General features: G+C 54.8%; 1 protein-coding gene across 38 annotated transcripts in view; it reads right to left on the bottom strand.

The window, feature by feature from the left end:
- The window catches only part of PLA2G6 (phospholipase A2 group VI), a 107,032-nt gene that overhangs the window by 37,103 nt on the left and 51,940 nt on the right, over positions 1-17,989 (bottom strand). For 24 of the 38 annotated variants that reach the window (XM_063603267.1, XM_063603265.1, XM_063603276.1 and 21 more), the window contains 7 exons: positions 17,757-17,944; positions 12,756-12,852; positions 10,599-10,781; positions 7,222-7,330; positions 6,037-6,198; positions 4,139-4,217; positions 925-1,088 (listed from right to left, as the gene is read on the bottom strand). In XM_063603267.1, coding sequence (XP_063459337.1) covers positions 925-1,088; positions 4,139-4,217; positions 6,037-6,198; positions 7,222-7,330; positions 10,599-10,781; positions 12,756-12,852; positions 17,757-17,944 — 982 coding nt within the window. Of the gene's footprint in view, positions 1-924; positions 1,089-4,138; positions 4,218-4,529; positions 5,204-6,036; positions 6,199-7,221; positions 7,331-10,598; positions 10,782-12,755; positions 12,853-17,756; positions 17,945-17,989 lie in introns of those variants that run through there. The other 14 variants (XM_063603272.1, XM_063603273.1, XM_063603271.1 and 11 more) reach the window with 2 other exon arrangements.

Genomic DNA, 17,989 nt, shown 5'->3' on the forward strand with positions numbered 1-17,989 from the left:
AGGCCTGGCCCACAGGCCCTGATACCCACCCTAGGGTGGGGAGTCCTCCCCTGGCACCTCCAAGACTTTGCATGACCAGGATCCAGATGTGGGGGCGCTCTGGAGAAAATGGAATCTGACCAGCACAGGGGCAGGGGCACCAGTCAGACATGTTGAGTCCCAGGACAATGCCCAGGGGGTTGGGGGGAGCTGAGGACCCTGATCTGGCGGTGCCCCTCCCCACCTGTCAGCACCTAGAAGCTCAGACAGCTCCACAGAGGAGCCGTCACAACACTGGCCACCCGGCTATCTGTCCAGCAAGCCAGGCGCCTTTGCAAAGCGGCAGTGAAAGGAGACTACACAGTGCCCTGTGGCCTAGGAAGTGCCAGGCTGGGAGTCTAGGGGACTGTGCTCCAGCCCAGCGACCCCATGGATGAGCTATGTGACTTCACGTCATCCCTCCCCGCCTGGGAACTTAATTTCCCAGTAAAATTTCCCAGTAAAATGAAGTGTGCAGGCAAGGGCTCTGGCATCCTGAGGCTCAGTGGCTCCTCATTCCTGAGACTGCCTGCTGCGTGCACCCTGGGAATGGGATTCCTTATGTGCAGCAGGCTGTGTGGCCCCTGGTGCCTGCTTTGCAGGGGTGAGGGGAGGAGGGGTTAAGGCAGTCGATAGGAAACGCTTCCTATGCCGAAATTTCACACAGCCAGCTCTACCCTCTGTGGCCAGAGGGTGGGGGATCCCCAAACCCAAGCCCATGGGCCCAGCCCTTCTCCTTCCAGCCTGGGACCTCAGCACCTGCAGCCCCGCCCCTGCCTCCTCAAAGGGCTTATAGCCCTCCTCTACTCCTGCACTCTCTTTTTGCAAAGCCCTGAAGACAAACTCGGCCCCTTGAGGACACAGGTCTCAGCCCCGCCTGGCCCCATCCCCAGGGGCCGCCCTCACTGTGCAGAATGGCCAGGGCCAGGATGCCTCCAGTGCTGGTGCCCGCCACCCAGTCAAACAGGTCCTTGGTGGCCACACCCGAGGCCTTCTCGATGGCGATGAGGAGCTGGATGATGATGAGGCCTTTCACTCCTCCTCCATCCAGGCACAGCAGGTGGTCGTGGCTGCAGTGGGAACAGCAGTGGGAGAGAGGAGGGTCCTGCCACAGCCCAGTACTTTACATCCACCCTCATAGCCCTTGTCCCCTGCAGCTGTGTCCTGGCAGACAGACCCAGACGGACCCGAGGAACTTCTGTCCTATGCAGGACAGCGAGGGTGGGGGTGAGGGCAGTAAAGGAACAAATGTCTAGTATTTCAGGGGCTGGAGAGTGCAACAGAGAAAGGGAAAGGAAGGTCGGGGGATAGCATCACTGACCAGGCGCCATCCCAGCAGGATCTCGGCCAGTCTCCCCAACTTGGGACACCTGATTTTGGTCAGTATCAGGCCTGATCCAAAGCAGGTGCCTGATAAAGTCTGTTGGAATTAAATAAGGCTGGGGAAGGAGGGGCGGGGACCCTACAGCCAGGCCAGGAATGGGCAGTGACAGGGTGTCAGGGCCTCCACACAAGGTGGGAGAAGCAGGGGAGGAGGGGGCAGGGAGGAAGGGAGAGGTTCATGCCAGGGGCTATGGGAGGGGTGCTACCAGCATTAGCTCATGTCATTGTCCCAAACGCCTCTGAGGTAGACCCTCCCTGACATCCCTGTGCTTATTTATTTAGAGACAGAGTTTCACTCTTGTTGCCCAGGCTGGAGTGCAATAACGCGATCTCGGCTCACCGCAACCTCTGCCTCCCGGGTTCAAATGATTCTCCTGCCTCAACCTCCCGAGTAGCTGGGATCACAGGTGCCCGCCACCACACCCAGCTAATTTTGTATTTTTAATAGAGACGGGGTTTCTCCATGTTGGCCAGGCTGGTCTTGAACTCCCGACCTCAGGTGATCCGCCTGTCTCGGCCTCCCAAAGTGCTGGGATTACAGGCACGAGCCACTGTGCCCCGCCTTATTTATTTATTTATTTATAGAGACAAGGTCTCACTCTGTTACCCAGGCTGGTGTGTGGTGGTGCAATCACAGTTCACGGCAGCCTCAACCTTCTGAGCTCAAGTGATCCTCCCGAGTAGCTGGGACTACAGGCAGGAGCCACTGCGCCTACTCTCTGTGCATATTTTTGAGTGACGGAGGGAGTGTAGCTCAGAGGTTAGGTGACGGGAACCAAGTCATATGGATGCGGACTGGACCTGGACCCAGGTCTGCCGCCTCCTGAGTCACATGCTCTCCAGCGCGCCCTGACACGTCTCCCCACATCCTGCCTGTCCTCATTGGCCATGCCCTGGGGGAATGCCTTTGTGGTCGGTTCAGTCTGGAACCTTCCTCTGATCTTCTCTTCTTCCCATCTCAGCTTGATGAAGCTGAGAGAAGCCTGCCCTGATGCCATCGAGACCCTCCCTCACAGCCCGCCTGCTGCTCCACCTGCTTCCTGGTGGAGGCTGCTTCCATTCCATTCGCAATCTTTCTTTTACTCTCTCCTGCGCTGACCTGGAAGCTCCACCAGGGCAGAAGCCGCCTCTGCTCTGGGCAGCGCTGTGTGTCAAGGGGATGCAGGAGGTGCCCAAGAGGGCTGATAAATGGAGGAGGCCCGGGTCCCACCTCTAGGGGTCTTTTCCTGGACCAGGTACCCAGCCCCACAGCAAGCCTAGAGGTGGCAGGGGAGAGACTACACTGTTGCTGGAGGCCAAAGCAAACTCCCGAAGATGCGGGGCTGGCGACAGAGATCAACCCAGAGGGCGCAGGGCTCTGTAGCTTGGAAGGCCCAAGTGGGGAGCTACCGAGGGGTCTCCTGACTCTTGCCTCAGCCCCGCTCCAGGCAGGGTTCTGAGGCTCCAGAATCTGGGGAATCTGCTTTTCTTCCCTTGGGAAATGTGGGTCCCCCACCTCAGGTGCAGCTGCCTCACCTCAGCCCCTGCACAGGTGTGTGTATGTACATGCATGTGTGTACATGTGTGTGCATGTGTGTGGGTGTCCATGTGCATGCATGTGTGTTTGCACGTGTGCATGTGTGTGCATGTCCATGTGTTTGCATGTGGGCATGCATGCATGTGCATGTGGGTGTGTGTGCGTGCATGTGTGCGTGTGTGTGTGCGTGTGTGCCCGCGTGCAAGAGCATGCAGGGGGCACAGGGGAGGGAATGCTGATGGGGCAGGGGAACCTCCAGGGCACACAACAGGGTAGCATGGAAGTGAGTGCGAAGTGTGAGGACCCACGGAGCTGCACGATCACTGCCTGGCCCTGGGAGTGGAGCTGCCTCTGATTCTGAGAAGAGAGCTTTCCCTGCAGAGGGCTGGCACTAGGTATAGAGTCTACAGAGAACCCAGAGAGAGCCTGCGGTAGCACAAAGGACGTGGGTTCGGAAGACCCGGCTGTGAGTTGCCACCCTGACACTCACTCCGTGTGACCTTGAGCAAGTCACTTCACCTCTCAGGGGCTCAGGTTCTGCATCTGTGAAACAAGGTTACAAATTCCTCCCTGGGAAGGCTATTAGGAACATGAGAGACTAATAAAGAATAAATGAATCAACTGCAGCAATCAAGGGAGGTGGCGACAGCACAGTGGCTGGAAACGCATTTGTCCTGGTACCTTGCCGTGCCAGCTGGCACTGAGTTCAAGCACCCGGGATTATGCCTGAAGGGCAAGGCCTGGGCGTCTTCTCTTTGCATCCTGTCACCCAGGCCCGCCTCTTACAATGGGACTAGGTATACAGCAGGTGCTGGGGAAGGCAGCCCACGCCACTATTCTGCAGAGGGAGGTGGTTAAGGAAGCCGGTAGGGGCAGTGGGAAGCAGCTGCTGAGATCTCCCCGGGGGGACCCAGGCATCTCCCCCTCTTCTAGCCATAAGGAGATCAGGGAGGGAGGCCAGAACACTGCGCCAGCCCCGCCAAGTCCAAGAAGCCTGGCACCCTGGGCTGGTCTCCAGAGCCTGCACCGCCCAGCATTAATGAATGAGCGACACAGGCTCTCCGTGTTCTGTCTCTGCTGAGAACTATAAGACTAGGAGCAGAGCCACTTCGCCGGCTGTGAGGGTGCAGAGAGTAAAGCCCTGAGCCCACAACAGGGGGTGGGTGAGGGGCAGGAAAGCGCACACGTTCCCCCCTCTGCCCCCGATCTCGATCCACTTACGTCCGCTTCTCATCCCTCATGGAGCCCAGGATGAACGCTGGCTTCCGGGACCGTGAGATGTGCATGAGATCCTGCAGTTCTGTGAGGCACAGAGCAGGGCATGCTGTGGTCAGGCGGGTCCCCAAGCCCTGCTACCCCAGAGGTCCCTAGATCAAACCTGGGCTGTGCCTCGCCCACGGCCACGCCCTCACCCCCCCACTCCCCCTGTCATCTGTCCCTTCCCCACAGGAAGGACTCTGTCCCAGGAGAAAGCTGAGCCACAGGCCACAGGAGAGAAATGGGCTGGAGTGGAAAGGGGGGCCCACTGCTCTGGGAAGGGCTCCCCACCCTGCCCAGCCAGCTCCCAGGTTCCCCTCAATCTCTTCCTCTTGAAACCCCAAGGCATGAATACCCTTGCGTGTCCTCTTCAGACAAAGTGCTGCTTCTTGCATCGGAGCCGATGCTGCGATAACCACCTGGGGCCTAAGAATTCTTATTCCCTATTGACAGGTGAGGCTCTAAGAGGGTCCATAATTCACCCAAGGTCATTTAGTCAAAAGGCTGAGTCAGGACGTTCCTCGGGGTTTAAGTCCATGGATGAAAGGAGACATCCCTCGTCCTGATCCCAGGTCTGGAAATCCCAGTGGCCTCCGGGATCAGGCCCACCATCCACTCTGTCCATGTCTTCCTTTGTGTCCAAGGCCTGCCCCATGTCCACCCAACTGACTAGCTGCCCCTCCTGACAAGCAGCCCAGTCCCCAGGTGCCTGGTGCAGCAGCCCGCGTGACCCCAACTCTGACAGCCCCCCACCACTGTGCAGAGTCTAGAAGCAGCAAAGCAGAACCGAGGGCTGCGAAGCGGTGTCTCCCCCTCCCCAGGGCACACAGCTGCACAGTGAACAAGGGAAGCAGGAGAGTGGCTGAGAGAGGCCGGGGACAGGGTGCAGGGGAGGGGGTGTGTGGTGTGTGCGCAGCTAAGAAGGACGAATTAGGGAGTGAGAGCTAGAGCTAATGCCGCATGGCTAGGCTCGGAGGCCTCTCCAGGCCCAGGGCGTTACCCATCTGACGCCGCACCCCAGGCCCACCATCCGGCCTGGCTTGGGTGACTGCCTGCAAAATTGAGAGATCAAGATGGGAGGTGGAGGGGGAGTTCCTGGGAGGGGAGAGAGAGGTGGAGCCAGGACTAGAAGCCACAGTCACGGTGCCTCTCCAGAGCTCCAGGCTTGGTCGGGCTACCCTGGCTGAAGGTGCTGCCGCCTCCACAGTGAAGTCTGGCTCACCAAGGACTGGCTGCTGGCTGCCCTCTGTTCAGGGGACCCCGCTCCCAAACAATGGAGGTCCCTGAGTGGGCCAGCCCACAGAAAGTCCAGAGAAGGGTCCTGTCTAGTCTGGGGATGTCTCCCTGGGCACCAAGGAATGCACCGGGGCAGATGCTGGCTGCCTGGCCACATTCAACGTCTGAAAGTCACCATGGGGCCAGGAAGGGGGCACACAGGTCTCAGGCCCAACTGAGATTCAAACGGTGTGATAGAGGTGAAGCCAGAGGGACAGGTGAAGCCAGAGGGCCCGGGCCCCCACTCCCCCGACAGCACTCCTCACTGCCCAACCTGAACGCCCTGGGGACAGGAGGGCAGTGACAGCAGCCACCTCATGGGTGCCACTGGAAATGCCCAGGCCTGAGACTGTGTGCAGGACACATCCTCTCAGGGGCAACGGAGCATGGGACATCAGCCAGGGACACCCTAGGCCTCTGGGATCTGTGGGTTGCTGGCTGCCTAGAGGCTGACAACTCCGGCCCCATCCTCCCCGGCTTCCTTTAGTGACTTCCGTCCTAGGGATCCTGTTGCTTTGGTGGGGCCTGCTGTGATCCAGGGGCCTGGGAACCAGCTGGAGAAGAGGGAGTTGGGAGGCGAGGCCTACCTAGGTTGTTTAGGCTGATCGGTGGGGGCTGAGCTCTTTCCAGGGAGAAGGGATGATGTGGCGCTGCAGAGCCCTGCTCTGCGGGGACCCCGTGGATGGGTGGGAAGCAGTATTCGGCCCCCACGGTTCTCAGCAGAGTCAAGATCGCCTTCCTGGTGACAACTTGTCATGGTTTGGGGAAGGGGAGATGGCACAGGATCAGAAATGATGTCAACATGCAAAGGAGAGGCCCCTCCTTTCCACACTCCGTCCCCTGTCCCAGCTACCAGGCCCTGGGCACGTGGGCTGCTCCAGAGGCCTCAGCCCACCCTGACAGGGAGTGCTGCCCCCAGGCTGGTACATCCCAAGCAGCTTCCTAAGGCCAGGGAAGGAGGATATGGGAGGAGGAGGTCAGTGTCACCCTGCCCGATGCCTGTGGGAACCCCTTCTTTCCTTCTACTCCAGCCAAGAAAGCAGGAATCCCATGGCCACATTCAGTGATTCTCAAAAATGCTAAGTGATAGTTCAGGGTTCCAAAGGGACTAATGAGCCAGCCAGGGGGCACCTACTCCATTTGATGGATGGGATTGCTGAAAAGGAGGTCACAGATGCGGTGCATGCAGACACACACGTGTGCACTGGCACACACACACTGCTGCCATCAGGTACCTGCCCACAGTGACCCCCACAGCTGCTGAAACCCTCCAGAGCGGGCTCCAGGCCTCTGGTGAGGAGGATCTGCTCTGTCCAGCTCTGAAGCTAAGGCTCACTGTGCGAGCGTGCAGCACATGGCCATGCACTCTGCCCACACAGGCATGCCCAGAGCTCGTGCAGTGTAGTGCATGCACCCTTGGTCATTCTAGCCAGTGGTTCCATCAGTGAATTCCCCAACAGTGGGGAAAGAAGGCTGCTGCTGGCTCTCCTGTCCCCACCCCTGCTGGGAATCTTAGCACCCTGAGGTGGGGGGCGCTGCAAGGAAGAGGATGCTGGTATAGCAAGCCCCGTGGTGGGCATGCATCTACTGCTCAGGGCCCTTGTGCTTGGGTAAGGAAGCCCCCTCTCTGAGTACGAGGTGCTCCTGGCAGCTCTGAGCAGGGCGGGTCAGCACAGGATGCTGGCACCTGATGCCTGGGACTTCCCTCCTCCTCAGTCCCTGTATCCACCCAACCCTCACCCCACTCCGGCCCCAGAGTGCAGAGCACATACGTCTGCCGATTTTGGAGGCTAGGAATGTAGGAGTCTCCCCAAAGTCATTCGGGGTGTCCACTTCTGCTCCGAACACGATGAGGGCCTTGATCATCTCCACGTTGTCTTTCTGTTGGAGATGGAGAGAGGGTAAGACGTGCAACCGCCGGGGAAGTGAAGAACAAAGGGGCCCCTGGCTGCCAGCCCCAACCTGTCAACTCACCCAGCGGGCCTCTCCTCAGCACGGGGAGACACTGGAACCCTCCTCACCCCCACCCAAGTCAATCTGGTAGTCCAAAGTCTGCCATTTGATGGCTGGGGACCTGACAAACAGGCTTAAAAGCACCCACAGGGGAGGGTGTAAGAACCCAGGCAGAAACTAGAAGTGACTCGCCCCTGCTCTGCCAGCTCCGCCTCCAAAGATGCAGTGCATCTGTGACCCCGACCCAGGAGCCATGGGGACACAGTAGGTCAGCTGCTGATGGCTTTCAGGAGTAGCAAGGAGAGGGTGGGTGAGGGCAGGGAAGGCCATCTTGCCCACCCAGTCCAGGGTGTCATCCCTGAGGGGTAACCGAACACACGTGCCCCTAATGGCAGCCTTCGGGGGAGTGTCCCCACGAAGAGCGTCACACATTTCCACACCTGGAGGCCAGGCAGGGGAGCAGAGCATGGCATGGTTTCAGAGGACACACTGGCCACCTGGAACTGTGGGCTCTGGCCTTGTCACCTTCCTCTTCTTGGGACCTGATTTCCCTGCCTGGAGAATGAAGCTGTGGGTCTAGAATGGGGTTTTCCAAACAGTTCTTCACATTCTATTAGGACTTCTATGGCTACAGATATGTGTGTGTTTTCAGCATTAACTGTGATTTTTTGTTGTTGTTACTGTTTTGTTTTTTTTGAGACGGAGTCTCACTCTGTCACCCAGGCTGGAGTGCAGTGGCGTGATCTCAGCTCACTGCAACCTCTGCCTACCGAGTTCAAGCAATTCTCCTGCCTCAGCCTCCCGAGTAGCTGGTATTACAGGTGCCCACCACTACGCCCAGCTAATTTTTTGTATTTTTAGTAGAGACAGGGTTTCACCATGTTGGCCAGGCTGGTCTTGAACTCCTGACCTCGTAATTCGCCCACCTCGGCCTCCCAAAATGCTGGGATTACAGGCGTGAGCCACCGCGCCCTGCATTGGTTACCTTTTATGGTTGGCACTGGATGGATGGATGGCCATTTATGGTAGTGATGCAACATTTCTCTCAAAATAAATTTAAGTCAGTTTTTAAAAGTAAGCCAGGCCGGGCGCAGTGGCTCACGCTTGTAATCCCAGCAGTTTGGGAGGCTGAGGCAGGTAGATCACCTGAGGTCAGGAGGTCAAGACCAGCCTGACCAACATGGAGAAACCCCGTCTCTACTAAAAATACAAAATTAGCCAGGTGTGGTGGCGCATGCCTGTAATCCCAGCTACTCGGGAAGCTGAGGCAGGAGAATCGCTTGAACCCAGGAGGCAGAGGTTGCGGTGAGCCAAGATCGTGCCATTGCACTCCAGCCTGGGCAACAAAAGCGAAACTCTGTCTCAAAATAAATAAATAAAAGTCAATTTGAAGAGGTGATTAAGTACACAATTGTAAAGGTGGTTGATGAATATGCCAAAAACTGTGAAGATGGGATGAAGATGACCAAAGTCTATCAGCAGTTCTTAAAGTAAGACCTGGGGACCCCTGTGAACACGTGATACCCTTTCAGAGGTCTCACACCCAGCTAATTTTGCATTTTTAGTAGAGATGGGCTTTCGCCATGTTGGCCAGGCTGGTCTCGAACTCCTGGCCTCAGGTGATCTGACCATCTTGGCCTCCCAAAGTGCTGGGATTACAGGTGTACACGAGCCACTGCAACTGGCCAGTTATTTTTTAAGTTTTTTTTAAAAAATTTAATTTTAATTTTTGTGGGTACATAGTAGGCATATATATTTATTATTGTTATTTTTAAATGAATTAATATTTTGAAAATTTCACACTTTAAATTTCTAAAATGGTAAATATAGATAAAGAAAATCCAGATGATTAAAAAATCTTTGTGATCCTCAATAATTTTTCAGAGTATAAAGGGATCAAATAGGCCAAAAAACTTGAGAACTGCTGAGTTAGATCATTCCAAGGGCCCACCCAGTGCTAAAAATGTCCAGTTTCAAAAATGAAACTATTTATAGTTTCAGCCTTTTGGGCAACAACATCTCTTCCAAGTTTTGACCTTTGGTATAAAACAGGATGTCTCTGAATGTGTCCTGAATCGGCTTTTAGAGTCCCGGGGGTCTCTCATGTTCTGTCACTGAGACTCAGTAAACAGACTTCTGTACATACGGTATTGCTATAGAAAACGTGCACACGGTGGGGCGCGGTGGCTCACGCCTGTAATCCCAGCACTTTGGGGTGCCAAGGCGGGTGGATCATGAGGTCAGGAGTTTGAGACCAGCCTGGCCAACACAGGAGTTCGAGACCAGCCTGGCCAACATGGTGAAACCCCGGCTCTACTAAAAATACAAAAATTAGCTGGGCATGGTGGCGCGTGCCTGTAGTCCCAGCTACTTGGGAGGCTGAGGCAGGAGAATCGCTTGAACCTGGGAGGCGGAGGTTGTGGTGAGCCAAGATCGCGCCACTGCACTCCAGCCTGGGCGACAGTGCGAGACTCCATCTCGAAAAAAAAGAATACATGCACACACATATGTCTGTAACACAGTAACGTCCTCCTCTGCTAGGTTTAATATGTTCATACTCTAGTTGTCTAACCAGACATTAAGGGCTTTGAGGGCAGGAACTGTGTTCTATAATAAACCAACGAATATGCCTGGCACCTGCCACAGGCTGCTGGGCTGCACACTCAGGCTTTGCCTGCCAGGATCTTACAGCCTCCCAGGGAAGATGAGAGCAACACGCAGACCAGTGAAGGGAAGCAGGATGCTCACTCGGGCCAGGTACTGCGTGTGTCACTTAGACATTCTGTAGAGGGTGACCAAGTGTCCACCATAACTTTTCCACAACTCTTCCAGATAAGTATTGACACCACCATTTTCCAGATGAGGAAATCGAGGCTGACAGGTGACATGGCTTGCTCAGGGCCAGTCTATGGCCAGAGCTGTCATTTTTCCCTCTCGTGCCATGCAAGTGCCAAATGGGGGCACAGGTGGAAAAGGTACCAAAGCACACAGGAGGTGGTGTTATTTTGGGCTGAGAGGGGGACTTGGAAGGCTTCCTGAGGGAGGAGTCAGGGTCTGAACTGAGCTTTGGGTGGGAAGATGATTTGGAGCAGCTGACGATAGGAGGGAGACAGTGGGGAGGAGGGCTCCAGTCCGGACAGCCCTCCTGCATTCCCACCGGGGCCCCACAGGGCAGGACACGCGGTCCCGGGCTCACCGACATGGCCAGGTGCAGCGGGGTGTTGCCGTGCTCTCCGCGGGCATCCGCGTTGGCCCCGTGGGTCAGCAGCACTATGGCGCAGTCGAAGCGGTTGCGCATCACCGCCACGTGCAGGGCCGTGTTCCCCGCGGAGCTGGTGCTGTTCACGTTGCAGCCCCGTTTCAGCAGCATGCAGGCCATCTGCGGGAGACGGTCAGGCTGAATTAGCACAGGCACTCGGGGAGCTGCCGCACCCCGGGACACGTGGGCACTGCCACTTCTGCTCTGAGAGGCCTACAGGTACTGGGATGTTGGAAAGCACTAGCAAGAGGATTCCAGGGGCAGGCCCCAGTTCTAGGGGGGCCTAGACTGCCTCCCATCCCATCAGCATCCCAAGACTAGGGACAAAAAGCCAAAGATGTGCTGACTGTTTTAAGAGGCTTCTGGTCCTTTCCTAGTGCCAACAGAACCCACTCTCCTTGCAAAGGCTCCTCTGGGGCCTGTCCTGAAGCACCCCGCTCCCTGCATCCCTCCCTGGAACCCTGCAAAGGTATCACCTCTCACTGGGCCTTGGCAATGCACATCCCTGGGAGAGCCTTGGGAACAGGGAGGGGAGCCTGGCTTTGGAGTCACAGACCTGAGCCCAAAGCCCAGCTTCACTCATCCCAGCTGCCTGCGCTTGGATGGGTCACTGTAGCCATGTGCACTTCAGGGCTTCTGTGAAGATGGGAATGCAAGTCCCCACCTCACAGCATGTGATGACAATGAGTGACCAAACCTACACAGAAGGGCCTGACTTGGTGTCCGGCTCCTGGAATGCAGAGTTACCCCTGAGGCTGGCAGTGCCCTCCCTCCTGGCCCATCACATTGAGAAGTAGGCCATGAACTCTGGGGCATCCCATTCTCTGTCAAGCTGTGCTTCCTGGTGATGAGACCAGAGGCCTCCATCCTCCCAGGAGGACAGAGCTTAGCTTAGGGGAAGAACTCAGAGGAGATGCCCAGCCAGGCTCCCTGTGTGTGCAGCTAGGCCCAGCACCACCACCACCACCATCATCATCCATCATCATCATCATCATCTTGATGGTTAATAATGAGTGTCAACTTGATTGGATTGAAGGATGTAAAGTATTGACCCTGGGTGTGTCTGAGAGGGTGCTGCTAACAGAGATTAACATTTGAGTCAGTAGGGGAAGGCAGACCTACCCTTAATCTGGGTGGGCACCATCTAATCAGCTGCCAGCACGGCCAGAATATAAAGCAGGCAGAAAAAAATGTGAAAAGGCTAGACTGGCTTAGCCTCCCAGCCTACATCTTTCTCCCGTGCTGGATGCTTCCTGCCCTCAAACATCAGACTCCAAGTCCTTCAGCTCTGGGACTTGGACTGGCTTCCTTGCTCCTCAGCTTGCGATGGCCTATTGTGGGACCTTGTGATCGTGTGAGTTAATGCTCCTTAATAAACCCCCCTTTAGGCCAGGCACGGTGGCTCACGCCTGTAATCCCAGCACTTTGGGAGGCCAAGGCAGGCAGATCACGAGGTCAGGAGATCGAGACCATCCTGGCTAACATGGTGAAACCCCGTCTCTACTAAAAATACAAAAAAATTAGCCGGGTGTGGTGGCGGGCGCCTGTAGTCCCAGCTACTCGGGAGGCTGAGGCAGGAGAATGGCATGAACCTGGGAGGCAGAGCTTGCAGTGAGCCAAGATTGTGCCACTGCACTCCAGCCTGGGCGACAGAGCAAGACTCCGTCTCGAAAATAAAAAATAAAAAAATAAACCCCCTTCTCTCTCTATATATATATCTCCTGTTAGTTCTGGCCCTCTAGAGAATCCTGACTAATAATACAATCATCATCACGCCACCTTCTATTTGGGAAGCACTTTACAATTTGTGCCGAGTTTTGTCACACACTGCCTTGCTGACTTCATCACATCTCCAAAGCAGAATTCATGGATGAGGAAACTGAGGCACAGGGCGGATCCCCCCGCCCAGCCAGAGAGCAGCAGAGCCCTGCCAGGATTCCAGCTCTTCATGGACTTCTCTGCCTGCACACCCACTGCAAGGTCAGTCCCCAAGTGCTAGCCTCAGGGTCCTCTCGGGAACCTGCTTCCTGAGGGCCCTGAGGACCTGCAGGGCCCGGCCCCCTGCCCCACCCACCCACCTCAGGATCCACTCACCTCTGCATTCTTGGCCCAGTGGAGGGGGCTAGCTCCGTAACGGGGGTCTTTGCTGTGGATCTGGCTGCTGTCCATGCTGATGATCATCTCCGCACACCTGGTGAGAGAGGGGCCCCGGTTGGTGAGCAGAAGCTAGGGTCTGCGTGGCGTGGGATGAAGCCAGGACTTGGAGCTTCATCTACTGCTTACAGATAGCATCACTGCAAACAAAGTTCAGCAAACCCAACCAGCACACTCACCATGGTTAAGGCTGTACTGAGCCCCTCAAGGCACAACTAACCCCCTCCTCCAGGAAGCCTTCCTGATGCTGCCACCAGCAATGATCACCCTCCCTGGTACTGGCTTTAGAGTCAGATGGGCTTGAAGTCAAGCCCCAGCTTCCTCACTGGTGGCCTCCAGAAGCTGAGCAACATGGAGAGAGTGCTGAGAGGAGTGGCTGGGGTGTAAGGAAGACCAGGCATTTCAGAGCCCAGTTCTGTGCCTGGCACACAGCCACCCTCCACCTCCTTACCACACTGTCAGTGAGTCACACAGTGACCTGCATGCTATAGGAAGCAGTATGACAGAGTGGGAAAGAGCACAATTGCTTTCTACTCGGTGCCTGAGGCAAGCAGTGTCCACCAGAGATCTTAGCATCTCCAGCCTCAGAGCAGAGGCCCCCGGTTCACAAGCCTCATTAGGCCCCGCCTGGCCCAAAGAAAGTGCTCCATCATTGTATCATGGGTAGGAATCTCGGTTCACAAGTTCCTCTGTGCAAGGAGGAGACTTTAAAATTTTTCTGGCTGGGCGCGGTGTCTCACGCCTGTAATCCCAACACTTTGGGAGGCTGAGGCAGGCGGATCACCTGAGGTCGGAAGTATCAAAGGACGGAATGCAGGGACTTGAATGGACATTTGCAGACCCATGTACACAGCAGCATTCTTCACAACAGACAAAAGGTGGAAACAACCCAGGCGTCTATCAGTGAAGCACTGAATGGATAAACAAAATAGTATTCTGCCTTAAAAAGAAAGGAAATTCTGATACGTGCTGCAACATGGATGAACCTTGAAGACATCATGCTAAGTGAAATAAGCCAGGCACAAAAGGACAAACGCTGTATGATTTCACTGATACGAGGTTCTAGAACAGGCAAGTTCTGAGAGACAGACAAGACATGGGACTTATCGGGGGCTGTGGGGAGGGGAGAATCGGGAATTATTAATGGTTACAGTTTCTGTTTGAGGTGATAAGAAAAGTTTTAGAAAGGGGTAATGGTTGGACAACATTGTAAATGTGATTAAAACCACCGAATTGTACACTTAAAAGTGGTTAAAATGGGCCGGGTGTGGTGGCTCACGCCTGTAATCCCAGCACTTTGGGAGGCCAAGGTGGGTGGATCACCTGAGGTCGGGAGTTCGAGACCAGCCTGACCAACATGGAGAAACCCTGTCTCTACTAAAAAATACAAAATTAACTGGGCATGGTGGTGCATGCCTGTAATCCCAGCTACTACTCGGGAGGCTGAGGCAGGAGAATCACTTGAACCCGGGAGGTGGAGGTAACGGTAAGCCGAGATCGCACCATTGCACTCCAGCCTGAGCAACAAGAGCGAAACTCTGTCTCAAAAACAAAAAACAAAAGTGGTTAAAATGGCAAATTTTATGTTATATATAATCTACCACAGTTGAAAAAATAAACATAATATATCAGAATCATTGTATACTTTCAATAGGTGGATTGTATGGAATAGGAACTATATCTCAATAAAGCTTTTTTTTTTTTTTTTTTTTTAGTGCAATTACTAGGACAGCCCACATGGGTTTAATTCCCAGGTCTGGCACTTACTGACTGCCTGACTTTGAGCAAATTACTTAATCTCTCTAAGCCTTGGTTTCCTCATCTGTTTTTTGTTTGTTTGTTTGAGATAGGATTTCCCTTTGTCACCCAGGCTGGAGGGCAATGGCATGATCATAGCTCACTGTAGCCTCAAACTCCTAGGCTCAAGCGATCCTCCTGCCTCAGCCTCCCAAAGTGCTGGGATTAGAGGCATGAGCCACCACACTTGGCCCTCAGCTTTAAAGGGGGAATAAAATACATCAGCTCTCTGGGCTATAGTGAAATAGCCCACATGAAGGCTAAGCCGGTGGCTGGGACAGCGTTAGTGTTCAGCTGCTCTTCTCTATTATTAGGGGTGCCCAGCACAGGCCCAGGATTTATGCTGCCCAGCTCCCTACAGCCCTTATGCCAGGGCTTGGTGCTCAGCACTAGGCACATGGAGTCAGGCCCAGCTTCTTTCCCTGGGCCCTCTGGAGCCCCCCAAGTCTTCACCCGAGTGGCCAGCTCCAGCTAGTGTCCATGGCTTGGCTCGGGCTCTGCTGCCCCCAAACCTTCCCTGAATTCCAGCTGCCTGATGCCGTCTCTGAGCTCCTAGTGCAGCCCCCAGGCATCCTCAGTCTCAGCCTCCATCTCACTGTCTGGGATTATCTGTTTCCCTTCCTCAGCAGGGGCTTAACCATCTGAGAACCGCAGGCACAAACCGAGCTTTGTGGGAAAGGTCAGCTGCATTGAAAAACAGCAGAGGTGGCCAGGCGCGGCGGCTCACGCCTGTAATCCCAGCATGTTGGGAGGGCGAGGCAAGTAGATCACCTGAGGTCAGGAGTTCAAGACTAGCCTGGTCAACATGATGAAACCCCATCTCTACTAAAAATACAAAAATTAGCTGGGCATAGTGGCGCACACCTGTAATCCCAGCTCCTTGGGAGGCTGAGGCAGGAGAATCAGTTGAACCTGGGAGGCAGAAGTTGCAGTGAGCCAAGATCATGCCATTGCACTCCAGCCTGGGTGACAGAGTGAAACTCTGTCTCAAAAACAAAACAAAGAAAAGAAAAGAAAAAGAAAAACAGCGAGGGAGCTCCTAGTCTGAGCTGTGAGGGAACCACTTGTCAGTAACACTGAGGCTGTGGGATTCTTGGAGTAGGGCTGTGCTGGCTGCCATGTCGATAAGGGATCTCCCTGCTCCACTCAAGGTAGGAGCCTCTTCCTTTGTCTTCTGTGCAAAGATCCTCTTATGTGATGGGACGCTGGACCCACCCAGGATGGCCTGTGTGGGGACAGAGGGACCGGTGAGGGCTGAGGTTGTTTGAAGAGAGAGAAAACTGGTCAATTACAGCTCCTGCCCAGAACAGCTCAGGGTGGCTGGAGACAAGCAAGAGTGGGGCCATGTGCCAGCCCTTTGGGTAGAGAAGAGCGTCACCTGGTGTCCACTCAGGTCACAACCTGCAAATGGGGAACCTGACTGCGGGGCTGGGGGTGTTGGTATCTTCTCTGTTTGGTCAAGTATTTCTGAAAGCTCTAGCTCATTCTGGCTGTGCTTGGGAGATTCAAGGAAAGGAGGGTTTTCCAGGCTTGGTCCAGCCCTTAGAAGGGCTAGCAATGCCCCATGGGGCTAGCAAGGTGGATGCAGCTCCCAGAGGAAGGAACAACCTGAGGACAGGCACAAGTGCCAGCCTCCCTGCCTGAGTGCTGCCCGCCCATGCCTTCTCACTGCTTGTCTGGCACTGCGCTATGAGGTTCTGGGTGGCTGGAGTGTCTCCTGTCCTGGAGTGGCTTCTTCATTTCGGTGAGGCTGGTGCTTTAGCACAGTGCCGGGATCGAAGGATTCATTGGCTCATTCATTCATTCTAGATGTTGTTCCTGTTAGATAGTATTTTTTTTCTTGAGATGGAGTCTTGTTCTGTCGCCCTGGCTGGAGTGCTATGGCACAATCTCGAATCACCGCAACCTCTGCCTCCCAGTTTCAAACAATTCTCCTGTCTCAGCCTCCTGAGTAGCTGGGACTACAGGCACACACCACCACACCTGGCTAATTTTTGTATTTTTAGTAGAGACAGGGTTTCACCATATTGGTCAGGCTGGTCTCGAACTCCTGACTTCAGGTGATCCACCCACCTTGGCCTCCCAAACTGCTGGGATTACAGGCGTGAGCCACCGCGCCTGGCCTAGATAGTATTTTGAGATTTGAGATATTCATTTATCTTTTTATCTCATCCCCTACCCCTTTGAAGATAATTTTCCTGACACCAGGGGTTCCCAGGCTCCCAAAACATGAGCCTGTACCTGCCTCCCAACGTGCCACCAGCCAGAGAGGAAAGAGGCATCTAGGTGGATGGGCGCTCGGCCACCTTACCAAGCATTTCCCAGGCTTTGAGCTGGGCACACAAGAAACCAAGGAGCACTGAAGCCATCGGAGGGCTGTTCAGATCAGGCTGGGCTGGGTTAGAGGAGGGGCCAGGTGGGCCTTGGGGTTGCATCAGACTCCAGAACTGGAGCACCACCTGGAGGGGAGCTGGAAAGAGGAGACCCCAAAGAGGGCTAAGATTGGTTGTCTCCAGTTTTATAGAGGGAGATTCACTCCTAGGAATTAAGGTACATTATAGAAATTTATTTTTATTTATTTATTTATTTATTTATTTATTTATTTATTTATTTTTTGAGACAGTTTCGCTCTTATTGCCCAGGCTGGAGTGCAACGGTGCGATCTCGGCTCACTGCAACCTCCGCCTCCCGGGTTCAACCGATTCTCCTGCCTCAGCCTTCCGAGTAGCTGGGATTACAGGCATGTGTCACCACGCCCAGCTAATTTTGTATTTTTTAGTAGAGATGGGGTTTCTTCATGTTGGTCAGGCTGGTCTCGAACTCCCGACCTCAGGTGATCTGCCCACCTCAGCCTCCCAAAGTGTTGGGATTACAGGCGTGAGACACCATGCCCAGCCAGAAAAATTTTAAAGTCTCCTCCTTGCATAGCTGAACTTGTGAACTGAGATTCCTACCCATGATACAATGATGGAGCACCTTCTTTGGGCCAGGCGGGGCCTAATGAGGCTTGTGAACCCGGGGCCTCTGCTCTGAGGCTGGAGATGCTAAGATCTATGGTAGATACTGCTTGCCTCAGGCACGGGACAGGTGACAGGAGAGCTGGAGCCCAGCAGGACAGCAGATGGGGAGGGGAGGAGGTCTTACCCCTTCTGAGAGAACTTCATGGCCGAGTGGATGGGGTAGCCGTTGGGGCCCATGATGTTGCACCGAGCATTGCACAGCAGCAGCACGCGGACCATCTCCTGCTTCCCCAGCTGGCAGGCCAGGTGCAGCGGGGTCAGCCCTTGGTTATTCACCTGGTTCAGGCCAGCCACTGCGTTCCTTCCAAGGAGCTGATGAAAGAGGAAGGGAAGTTTGACTCCATAGGATGCTGATAA

This window comes from Pan paniscus, chromosome 23, assembly GCF_029289425.2.
Source record: "Pan paniscus chromosome 23, NHGRI_mPanPan1-v2.0_pri, whole genome shotgun sequence".
Lineage (NCBI taxonomy): Eukaryota > Metazoa > Chordata > Mammalia > Primates > Hominidae > Pan > Pan paniscus.